The sequence below is a fragment of the Mus pahari genome, chromosome 5 (assembly GCF_900095145.1).
Source record: "Mus pahari chromosome 5, PAHARI_EIJ_v1.1, whole genome shotgun sequence".
Classification (NCBI taxonomy): Eukaryota; Metazoa; Chordata; class Mammalia; order Rodentia; family Muridae; genus Mus; species Mus pahari.
This window is the reverse complement of record NC_034594.1, coordinates 50943152-50955966: the sequence shown is the minus strand read 5'-3', so window position 1 is coordinate 50955966 and position 12815 is coordinate 50943152. Positions and strand designations below refer to the sequence as shown.

At 43.4% G+C, this 12815-nt stretch overlaps 1 protein-coding gene across 1 annotated transcript in view; it reads right to left on the bottom strand.

The window, feature by feature from the left end:
- Xrcc5 (X-ray repair cross complementing 5) overlaps positions 1 to 12815 on the bottom strand; it is a 93978-nt gene that overhangs the window by 72164 nt on the left and 8999 nt on the right. Inside the window, exons 5-8 of the mRNA XM_029539368.1 lie at positions 12693 to 12815; positions 8841 to 9032; positions 3454 to 3568; positions 2284 to 2422 (exon numbers count right to left, since the gene is read on the bottom strand). Of these exons, the coding sequence (XP_029395228.1) occupies positions 2284 to 2422; positions 3454 to 3568; positions 8841 to 9032; positions 12693 to 12815 (569 nt within the window). The remainder of the gene's footprint in view (positions 1 to 2283; positions 2423 to 3453; positions 3569 to 8840; positions 9033 to 12692) is intronic.

The window sequence follows — 12815 nt, the reverse complement described above, 5'->3', positions numbered from 1 at the left end:
ATTTACTTGTTCATTTGGTTGGTTGGTTGGTTTTGGTTTTTTTTTTTTTTTTTTTTCAAGACAGGGTTTCTCTGTGTAGCCCTGGCTGTCCTGGAACTCACTCTGTAGACCAGGCTGGCTTCAGTCAGAGATCTGCCTGCCTCTGCCTCCGAGTGCTGGGGTTAAAGACGTGCGCCACTGCATCCAGCCCATACCTGGCTTTTCTGAGGGTGCTGTAGATCCACACCCAGGTCCTCATCCTGACACAGAAGCACCTTGCTCACCAGCCATCTCTCAGACCCCAAACCAAGTATCTTTCTAACTTTTTCTTATCATCAATCATGGTCTCATTTGAATTAATAAGAATCATTAACCTCAGAGGTGCTCATGAAAACTAACTGTGCTTTCTGGTTCTTCTACTCCAAGTGCAAATAACATTGCTACAAGCCAAGGAGTACAGAAGAGACTAACATACGACCATGTATGTACTCACATGTATCTACTACATCCTCTGGGTAAGAGAGAGAACACATGAATGAGTAGACCGTGGAGGAGAGGCAAAGGAAAGTGGTCGGTCACAGAAAGGGAAGAGGGGAACTGATGACGAACTTCCATCCTGTGACCCAGGCTGTGCCTAGCACTTCCCTTCAGCTGCCTGCCCTAAGAATCTGTTTGTCCCAGACAACAGAGCTTTTTTTGAACAACTTAAAGAACTGGTCCCCTCTTATCTAGTCCCTCCCCTTTCTATCCAGCTATCCCACTCATCTCCCCATGGAACACTCCTAAACACTGTAGACATATGTGAATCCCCTAAACCATCAATGGCTCCATGAGCTTTAACATCATGCATACACTCTGAGTCTATCATCCAAAACCCTTTAGTGGCCCAATTCTGAACAGAATGAAGGAACAAACTCTCAATTTAGTTCTGTGTCTGTGCGCAGCTAGCTGTGTGACTTTATGTTAATGAGTATCTTTCAGCTTTGGCCAATCTTGATCATCTACTTGATGGGATAATAACTTTGGAATCACCATGGAAACACTCCTCTGGGTGTACCTCTGAAGTTCCCTACCAGGGTTAACTGAAGTGGGACGACCCACCCTGACTATGGATGGCACTGTCTCATGAGCTGGGGTCCAGAGCTGAACAAAAAGGAGAAAAAGAGCTGAGCACAGCTTGCTGAGCACAGATGCGGTGGGCCTCACATCCCTGCTGCCTGCCCTTCCTTGCCTGGCAGACTGTATCCTCAAACTGAGGGTCAAAATAAGCCTTTTCTGCCTTGAGTTACTCTTGTCATAGCAGTAAGAAACCTACCTACTACAGTCCTTCTGTGGAAAACAGAAATAGCAACGGTGTCTGCTTCATTAGACTGTGACAATAAGAGAAAATGCAGGCTGCTACTCAGGGTACCCCCTAGGCCCTCTGCGTCTGGCCTGCACCTTACTCACACTCCTCTGCCCACCCTGAGCCGGTCCTCCCACCAGATAGAATGATCCAATGATCCACTAATGACGGGTTCATGATTCCCGCTCAACCACAAATCCAAAAGTCATGCTTTATGCTCTGCTACTGAACTCAATCAAACTAGTAGATATTGCAAAGTATTCATCATATTCTGTACATAACTGTACACACTACCAGCTTCAAACTACCCCATTCCCTCACATACTTAAGATGTAACACCATACATGAGGGTTGTTGTTTTTTTTTCTCCCAGAACTGGAAACTTAAAACTACACTAAGCAGTGCACAACCTGGTAATAAGTTGATCCACGCACCCTGGCTGCCATCCTAAGCATCATTTGGCATCAGAGGACTTAAGCTCTTGAATATTCATATATTCTCAGCTAGTTTTCAAGTCCTCTGGATAAAGATGTCGTCTAAACATACTATTTAGGCTAAATGGGTTGGGTATATTTAGCCCAGCTTTAAAGAGCCTAGTGTGTTTAAGCCATGACAACAATCACAGATAATATTTTCCCCTAAGAGAGCATAGCCAGTAGGATATAAGACCTGAAATTGGAACTTGAAGAGTAAAGGCGAAAGCTACTTCAGCCACTTGATAAGCACACTCCTAGCTAGGGAATCTTCGAGTCGGAAGAAAGCCAAGTACAAGTCCTGTTGCTTGACACATTTAAATTTGGAAGGATCAAATATACAGGTCCTTCCCCAGAGCCATCTTGCTGGAGTCCCCACTGGCCTACAGGACCCAGTGTCTCTAGGTGACCAATCTATGCTGCCTCCCATCACGTTAGAAAAAAAATCTCTCTTGGATGAAAGTGCAGACACTTGCTTCTTCATACCTTGAATAGTGTCCTCCTTGGAAACTTCAGTTTCATCATCATCATTTAGGCAATAAACAGTCTCTTTTTGTATATCTTCCTTCTTCAGAGTTCTTGCATCCACAACTATCCAACTCTTTTTAAATTTCTCCTGTACAATCTATTATCAAAAGATAGATAGAAAATGAGGAGAGACAAGATACTGACTGAAGAAAATGAAAATCTGACAGACTCTCTGAACAACTATTCTACATACAGTATTTAACCTCTTCTCTCCTTTTATTAAATTTTGGTTTATTTCAAATGGGAATACCTTCTAGCTGTTTCTACATTCCCCTTTTCTCCTTTGGTAGGCTATAGGCACAAACTGATTTCTGAATACACATATACTTTCTATGGAAAACTCTCAAATTGAGTAATAAAGAGGGAGAATACATTTTGCCATCATCAAAGGGAAGGAGAAGCCAACAAAGGAAACTGTGAGAGTATAGACTCATCCCTAGGCACGCTCTTTTGGCCTTCACAGAAACCAAAATAACTCAAAATTACCTCTGTGGTTCTCATGATGTATTTGGGAATTAAGTTCTTAAACATACAAAAATATCTGTATATTTATTCCTCAGATTTAGTTAGACTTTCAGCATATATTTAAGGGGGGACAAGGAAGCTCACATTGAAGCTTAGGTCAGATTTCTGCTCAGACTGGAACTTAAATAACTGTGGAAGGCAACTGACTTTGGAAAGTGAACTGTGATGTGCACATGCACATGAGTACCGACACACAACCTGACACTAATAAGCCAACATTTTTGACATCCTATAGATACTATTACTACTGGACCACTAACTACTGAATTAGGTATGACCATATCTCCACAGCTCTACACATAACTCTAGTGTATTATTGACATTCCCACTATGACACACAAAGACAAATTAATCCATCACATTTTCTTCCCCCTAAAAGGAAAAGACACAAAGGCCTGATGAGGAAGAGGGAATCCAGCCATATTACAAACAATTTTTAAAGCCTCTCCTTGCATGCCTTCTAGGTGAAAAGCTATACAGAGATTAAATCAAAAGGGAGAGCAGTAAGAGAGGCAGGAATCACACCCTGAATCACTCGCACATGAACTGTCAGCTTCTTACAGAAGCGTAGTTTTCTGCCTATAACGCAGCTTTACTACTTACCGATTTATAGGCTACAATCTTTATAGACAAGTTGGGGCCAATGGTCAGTTGGCAGGGCCAGGGCATGGAACGCCTCTCAATCTTCTTAAAGACGCTCAGTTGTCGTAGACTCTCACTTAATAAAGGAAAACACATAATGAAAGACAATTTTCCAATGTTAGTTTAGAGGAGATGATTTCCTTATTTTACTAGAATAAGACATGTGCTGTTGTTGATTATGAAGAAAGAAAGAGCAGCAGGAGGTAGGAAAATGACAACCACGGCTGGGAAGGAGCCAGAGACAGGTGAGCTGGCTTGGGAGGGAGAACTCGTCACTGTCCTGACGGGGAAAGGGACTGTTCAGCCCTCCTCTAGTGGATCATTTCTTTCCGCTATAGCAAGGATTCTTAACATTTATGCTGGACCAAGGACACCATTGAGGAGATGACAAAAACACATCCACCAATGAGCTGGCACACAATGGAAGGCGCTCAGCCCCTCTGAGAAAACAACAGACAAGAGGATGTGAGCCCCAGCTCTGGAGTATCACAGGCAAGGTACCAGACTGCAGCTCTGCTCACAGTTCATTACTTACTGCCAAACTCCCTAAGTAAAAGACAGGATGGTTTCATATGCACACCACAGAGAGAGTTACATAAATACTACCCAGGGGATAAAGGAATCCGTAGCCTGTTTGGTCGAGGAGGACAGGGAGAAGATAAACATAACATAGAACACTGCTTCATTTAAACAGCGGTGACATTCAGCCAAGTGTGGTGGCGCACACCTTTTATCTCAGCTACTTGGAGGCAGAGGCAGGCTGATCTCTGAGTTTGAGGCCAGCCTGGTCTACAAAGTGAGTTCCAGTACAGTAAAACTCTGTCTCAGGGGTTGGGGCGGGGAGAAATAAAAGTCAAGTCTGGTTTTATTTGCCTTTAGTCAAACAGAACAGAAGACTATGTGAGAGGTAGGATGTGGCATCCAATAGGGAAAGAGCAAAGGAACTGATGATATAATACACACGATGTCCAAACCAGACCTGACGACTGATGCCCTTGGTACAGACGAAAGGGGAGTCTATGAAGTGGTCGAGAGCTACCTGACATGACCCAGTTAGAGTGAGAGAGACCGCAACAGGCTCCAGTCCTCAGAACCATGCATGGTAGCAAACAGCTGTTCTGCCTGAACCCCAGCTTCCAAAGTTCATGGTACACCTTGGCTTTGGGTTTGTGGAAAAACTATGTCTGCACCAGATCTAATCTGTCTCATGAGACATTATCCATCCAATGTTGTCTTTTTCCCACAAGCCCCTTTTCCTTCTAATTAATTTTTTTGCTTGAACATTCAGTCTTTAGTTTCTGATTTCATTTCTACAATCACTGGGTCAAAGAGCATACATGTGCACTTTCAGAGAAACTGAATTTGAAAATCCATTTGTTTGCAGTTGACTTAAATAAGAAAAGTCATTGTATTTGAATGACAAAGTTCTGACCTACATAGAAGACCAAAAGCAGATTAAACCAAAGCAGTTTAAAGTACTAAGTAAGACACACAAACATAGTCAATGATTTATCTGCTTGCTGGGGCACAGGGGAAGATAATTTTAAATAGTGAACTTGTACTAGCTCATTATACACTAGCTTAAGGCATGTATTCCCAAAGCTGAGAGAGAAACAGCTTAAGAATGCACATTTGTGGCTGGAGAGATGGCTCAGCAGTTAAGAGCACTGACTGCTCTTCTAGAGGTCCTGAGTTCAATTCCCAGCAACCACTTGGTGGCTCACAACCATCCATAATGCGATCTGACGCCTTCTTCTGGGTTGTCTAAAGACAGCTACAGTGTACTTACATATAATAATAAATAAATACATTAAAAAAAAAAGAATGCACATCTGCATACAGTGTGATAAGAACACATATTAGTCATCTGCACACAGTGTGACAAGAACACTATTCGTTAAGATGTTTCACTTTGTAGGATTTCTCACTAGTTCCTTTGGTGACCCCTTGGAAAATTACAATTTCATTCCAAGTTACTGATAACTTCAGGGGTTTCCGTATTTACAAAATTATGGTGTGTTTCTTGTCAATTACAGATTTCCAGAAATACTTAAGAAAAACTGTAGCTGAAAAAAAAAAAAAAAAGAGGTCAACTGTTGCTACTCATAAAAATACCAATTGCAGACCTACTTCAAATGAGAGCTTTGCGTACAGCCCTCAATTCCACAACAGATCAATGGGATTAATTCCTAGACAAAGGTAGCATTGTCCAAGGCTCTGAATCCACACAAGTCACTTGGCCAACTTTATACTGCCACCTTTGCCAAGTTTCACTCCTCAAAAATATGGCAGCGGGTGCAATATAAACCTTCCTGGATTCTTTGCTCAGAATAAGTGTGTATCCAACTCTAACCGAAAATAATACAGATACTAGAGACAGTCTCTCCCATGACCTCTACAGACAGATGAGAAGAAGGAGAAGGAGAAAGAAGCCCCAAATAAAAACCATAATATTTCTTCCCATGGTGCTCTCTAAACCTGTATCAAAAAGTAAAGGAACACTGAGAGTCTCAGACATTTAATTACGAGTTTTAACTTCTTGTAATTAAAAATGGTTCTTGCTAGTACAGCTACTATGGAAATTAATGTGGAGTCAGGCACTATGCAGCTATACAACTTTGGGCATCTGCCCAAAGGCCCCTGCATCCTACCAGAGAAACCTGCATATCATGTGTACTGCTGTTCTATTCACAACAGTAAGGAAAGAAAGCAGCCTAGGCAACAATCAGCTCATGAATGGATAATGAAAATGTAGTGCATATATACAGTAGAACTGTACTCAGCTTTAAAGAAAAGGGAAATTATAAAATCTGCATGAAAGTGGATAGAACTGAGAAACATATTAGGTAAGATAAGTCAGGCTCTGAAAAATAAATAATACATATTCTCTCATCTGTATTAGGGGGAGCCTGGCTTCTAATTTTTATATATGTGGATTATGTGGGAGTTTACAGAGTCTAGAAAACCAGAAGGGCCCATACGAGGGGACAAAAGAAGCCTGAACTTGTGTGTGTGTGTGTGTGTGTGTGTGTGTGTGTGTGTGTGTGTGTGTGTGTGTGTAACAGTAAGGAGACAGAGAGTCAACCCAAACTAAGGCTCTATGGAAAAGCTGTAAGGAGGCTGGAGAGACGGCTCAGAGATTCGGAGCACAGAGAGCTCTTGCAGGGGACCCTTGTTCAATCCCCAGCACCCATATGAGGACTCACAACCATCTGTAACTCCAGTTCAAAGGATTCAATACCTTCTTCTGACTTCTGTGGGCAATGGGCATACATGTAGACACACACATACATGCAGGCAAACACTCATACAAATAAAGTAAAAAAAGCTAATCTTTTCTAAAGAGTCTTTCTAAGCCCTAAGGAAACTGCCCTCTCTGTAAGCTGGTCAGAAGAGAGAACCTTACAGACTCGAAGCAGAGAGGTCCGGGTTTCCTGTGTGGGTGACAAAGCTGTCCCAGAAGCCACAGGTTACTAGATGGAAATCCCAGGGGCAGGTTACTATTATGAATAACTGGTAAGGGGAACTCCTGAGATCCTACAAATGGCAGGACTATTGCCTCTACGAAGTGCTGCACAACTGAACTATGTGGAAAGACCTTACTGCAGAAGCCACCATGGGTGGTTGCAGGGCACAGAGAAAGCAAGCCAGTGCTGATTGAGAAGCTCGCTCTCTGCTCTGTTGCTTTCCCAATGCTGGAAGATGCTTTGCAGGCCGCTGGGTGAACGTCATCAAAGGTCTTACTCAGGCCTCAATGTGGATGCTGTGTACTGCTATACCAACCTGACAGGCCCACAGATATAACTGCAGCATGACTGGCAACCAACCCCTCCATGCTTGAATTTAGGGTCCACGACACAGAAAAAAAGCCACATTTAGCATTGTAAACCTAGTCAAAAGCCCACGGCTACAAAGGTCATAGGTCCTAGCAAAGAAGCTACTATTGTTTGCTTCGCTAAATGGATATAATATCCTCCTCAAATTGTCTTTACTAAAAATTGTGTGTCTGTGACTGTGTCTGTTTGACTATATGCACTCAGGACCTCTGGAAGAGCAGGAAGCACCCTTAACCACAGAGCTATCCCTCCAGGCCCTTCAAATTATCTTCTTAACATTTATGTCTCTGCACATAGATTAGTGATGCTACATCAGAGAATCTTTTTGTAGTAGGTGGCAATTACTACAGGTGGGACTGTAGGTGGTCAAAGTGTTAAGAGTAAGTGTTGAATGTTCAGCCCTAAGTGGAACATCTACATTATCCCCTACAAGGCTCAGGGAACACTGCAGAAGATGGGTCATAAAAAAATGTAAACTGGAGGAAGTGGTGGAATGGTGCAGAATGTTGTGTTCTAATCATATGAGACTGGGCCTTTCAACACGCCATCACGGCGTGGAGGGACTTACAGGTTCTGCCCTGGCTTCAAGTTCTATAGGCAGTTAACACTTTATAAGAAGAAGGATAGATTTTCTTTTTCTTTTGGTGGGATAAGAAGAGAGACATTTTCTTCAATAGCATGACTACAGGTGAGCCAGTTATTGTCTATAAGTAATCCCTCACCCACGCTCCAGGAAGCAGCCCTCACTGGGTAAACCCATCAGGTCACCAAAACCAAAAACAGATATGAAAGTAGAAGGAAATGCAGAGAAAAGGAGGGATTGGTAGGAATGGGAGGGCAGGAAGAGGGGTGAGTGTAATCAAAAGACATAATTCACGTGAATGAAAAGACATAACAAGAGGCTGGAGAGATGGCTCAGCGGTTAAGAGCACTGACTGCTCTTCCTAAGGTCCTGAGTTCAATTTTCAGCAACCACATGGTGGCTCACAACCATCTGAAATGGCATCCAATGCCCTCTTCTAGTGTGTGTCTGAAGACAGCTACAGTATATGTCATGTATGTGAATACATGAAATAAATAATCCGTAAAAAAAAAAAAAAGGATTGTTTAGAAAAGATATAACAAAACAATTACCTATCAATTACCTATAACCAATATATACTAATAAAAGGACTTAAGCTTTTTTTTTAATGGGTTTAGTAAATATATAAATGTAAATATGGCCCAATGCATGTGCCCCAAGCCTGGAATAAAGATGAAGCCTATCACTCCATCTCTGAGGCCTCTATATGCTCCCAAACCTCAGTCACACATCTGGAAATAAATGAGAACCCTGGGTAAACCATACCAACTAATAAAAGGAAATTAAGAGTGAGCTGGAGATTTCTTTAATAAAAGTCAGAACACTTATTAAAGAATGACTTCGAAGTCAAGAACAGCTCAGAGAAAGACAGATTAAGAAGCCATCTGATGAGAGAGATCATGTGGGAAGATGATGTCCCCATTTCCTACCTGAAGGAATAAATTTCATCCAGCCCGTCTTCGCCTTCTAAAGACAGCATCACCCGTGTCACCATGCGGATGCCTTCCTTTTGCTGCTCAGTAAGTCCTTTTTGAGGCAAGGAGGGCTTGGGGTGGTCCAAGCTGGGGTCGATGTCTCCCCTCTCGCCAGGCTCACCATTCTTGTCGATTGGAAAAGGCAGACTATTGAGAAAGAAGATAAGCTCTGATTCCAAACCTGGATTCCACCCTGTGACTGTTACTACCCGTGGGGAAGATGCCTGCCTACCAGTCAACCTTACTCAGCTCTGTAATTTTATCTGTCAAATGCCGTGTATCTACCTGAGTATTACTCCAGCTTTAAATAGCCAACACTCCTTTGATTTGATAAAAAGGGGAGGCTGTCTGCCGGCAACCAAATAACTAAAAGGCTCTCTGTGTGGAAAACGAACAGTTACAGCTGGGTCCTGGATCCTTTCCATCTCCACGGTTCACCTCGCTGCATCTCCATGCTGTCTTGATCTGGCTGCCCTCTCAGAATGACCTCTTCCACACTGCTCTATGATGGTCTGTTGTTCTGTGCCCCAAATTTCCTATATTGAAAGTTGGGGGGGGGGGGGGGGCGGAGGCAGGGGTGGACCAGGATGGGGCAGCAGGTTGACTGATGGCTGAGCAGGGGGCTAAGTGCCCTTCTGCCTTTTCCGTCCTTCCTTTCATGTGATGTCACAGCACCACCTAGGAAGCAGACATCCCCAGTACCAAACACAACATTTGCATCAGCACTATGACTCAGCTTTCCCTTCCCCCAACTGTGAGGGGAAACTGTCTGTTTGTAAATCAGCTGGCCTGTACTGTCACAGCAACTGGAATTGACTGAGGCAAGCTCATGCTGCCCAACTCTGCTAGCTAAGAAGGACTCCGTACTTTGTTTTGTCTTTCTATTGACTCTGTGAGTTTCACATCACCCACCACAGTTCCACTCATCTCCAGGCCCTTCATATCCATCCTCCACCCTTACAAACCCCTCTAAAAATAAATAAATAAAATACAAACCACACACACAAACCAACAAACGAAGCATAGAGAGCATCTTGTCGTGGACACTGTAGTGTGTCACAATGTGTCCCACAGTGTACCTCTGAAGGACTCAAGTGTTCCACCCTCAGACTTCAAACTTATAAAAATATCAGGAACCAACAGTCTGAGGGAGAGTCTTCTAGTCTGAGTCTTCTAGGTCTAGAAGAGCTCACTGATGGTCACTAACGCCAGAGGTTAAAGGTCAGGAAGAAATGCGTCCTAGGGCAAGGCCAGACACCACGTAAGCAGCCAGAGTGCTGGGGAAGCCACCTAGGACTCCTCAAGGATTCGAGGATGAAGCTGAGAATGCAGCTCAGTGCCGGAGTGACCGACTGCCTAGCATGGACAGGGCCCTGAATCTAACCTCGGGCACTGCAAGTAATGCCATAATAAGGAATAAGAGGTTGTGAAACATAGAATACTTAAAACTCAAATGCTATTGTGACATTAAAATCTTACCAGAAATCAGAATACTCCCAGACAGAAATAAAACCCAATTCTGTTATGTTTCTCTCTAGTTATTTGTTTGAAATGAGGTTTGAAATGAGGCTAAATCTAGGTTGGGATTACAAACCACAAATTATACAAGATTATCAGAGGCCGGGGAGCTGGCTCAGTAATTAAAAGAACTTGTTAATCTCACAGAGGACCCAGGTTTGGTTCCCAGCACCCATATGGCAGCTTACAACCACATGTAACTCTACTTCTAGGAGATCCAATACCCTTTTCTGGTCTCCACAGGCGCCAGGCACATATGTGGTACACAGATATACATGTGAACAAAACACCCAAACGTAGAAAATAAAAATTAATTTAAAAACATACACAAATTGAAAAGCCACTCAAGGCCGGGCGTGGTGGCGCACGCCTTTAATCCCAGCACTTGGGAGGCAGAGGCAGGTGGATTTCTGAGTTCGAGGCCAGCCTGGTCTACCAAGTGAGTACCAGGACAGCCAGGGCTATACAGAGAAACCCTGTCTCGAAAAACCACAAAAAAAAAAAAAGAAAGAAAGAAAAGCCACCCAAATATATTCAAGATAATATTATAATATGGTACTGTAGAAATGTTTTCATCTAAACAATAGCATGGATTCTCATATACTAAGTCAGTGGAGATTTCTGCTTCTCTTTTCTGAAAAGGAACTAAAGCAACTGAGCTGAAACAGCCACCCCAGAGCCAGCCACTCAGTCACCTGACCTCAGTCACCTGACCACCAGGTAAAGTCCTTGTGCTCTGGCATCCCTGATTTCACTTCATTCTTCCAAACACAGGGGCTGATTCAGGTAACCCTTTCCCCCAACACGCTGAGGTCACCCCTGTGTGGATGGATACTTTACAGGCCATCAATCATTCTGCTTGCTACACTTAAAATAAGGCTTTCTGTGTAGGCCTTTTTACTTAGCATGACAGATCCACAGGGCCTGCACAAGCTTAGCTTAGAAAACGTTACAGTAACAGCTCTTTCTCTGCTGTATCGGACCAGAGTAGAGGAAGCTAAAAACTATGCCGAAGGAAAAAGTATGTTTTAACTGAAACTAAGGCAACTGGCAATACATGGAATGCACTGAACAGTGGCAGCTTATCCTACAGGAAGAAAGCATATGCAAGAGAGCAAATGCATCCAGTGCAGCGTAAGCAAGCGGAGGAGGACTACCCCCCTCCTGAGTCCACTACTGTGGACTCACATAGATAGATAAAGAGATTAAAAGCAGCTCTTCCAAATGACATCAGCAGAAAGTGCAGTACAATATGCTTCAGACAGGAGGCATCCTGAGGCCACGGGCAGGAGAATGAGCTAAGCTGGCCTTCCGCAGCACTGAGAAACCCCAGCTCAGTGACAAGTGTCACTTAAAAGGCACTTAATTTCTCTCAAGTACCATCTTAACAAGTGCCGATGTGGTGGGCTCTTCTGAAGTCTTCTCTGTAGTCACATGGGAAGGTGTCCCTCAGCAGTCTTATGGGGGACACACATGCATGCTAGAGGGGTTCATACTCCCCCATGGCAGGCAGTCTAAGAGGCTGCAGGCTTACCACTCTGAACTGAAGGCTTCTTAGTGAAGTTCTCAATTTGAAAAGTGAACGTCCCTGATCAGATTAATAATTCAACATCCTGTATCATCACTCTGCTTCGGCCAAAAATAGGACGAGAAAAAATGGGTTTTAAATGCAGCAGGAAGGATTAGTATGACAGGAATTTTTAGTGGGGATGTACGACACAGAAAGTAAAGGCTAGGGGAGAAATTCGAGTTACTACGAGAGGAGGGACCCTCTTCCTTTTACATTATAAAATACACGTTTTCTCCCAGAATTTTATAATATACATAACAAATTATATTTTATTATGTGTCTGCATCCTGTGCTATAAGATGATTCCCAACATAACAGTTCTGTCTACCCTCAATCTACTGCTGTTTGTAGATATCGCTCTCTGAGCCACACAAGAAAGGATCAGGGTGCCAATGCCATCTATGCAGACAGGACATAAACTAAACATCCCCAGACGATGGAGTCTGATTGTTTTTTTAAATTCCTTGATTCTTTGGTTCTAAACGCGGTGATCTGCTATTGAGCTCAATCTCTCGGGGTCACTATTTTCCCTCTTTCTTACTACAGCTCAGAACAGTTCTATGAACACAGGAACGGCTGATACATGCAGGGTGGCCAATCCCACCTAGCAGCTCCCCCAGCTCAGCTGAGACGGAAGCCCCCTGGGAGCCATCTACACAGGCCCTGCCCACGGCATGAGGGATGCCGAGATCCCCTATGCATTACTCTCAGGATCTTACAAGAACTGCAGAGAGATGCCAGACTTCTTCAAGTTACAAATTATAATGTCCAGTTGGTCTTCGCTGAACGGGCTGCTGAGGTCAGTGAACACTTCAATATGCTTCTTCCCAAACTTCTTTCCT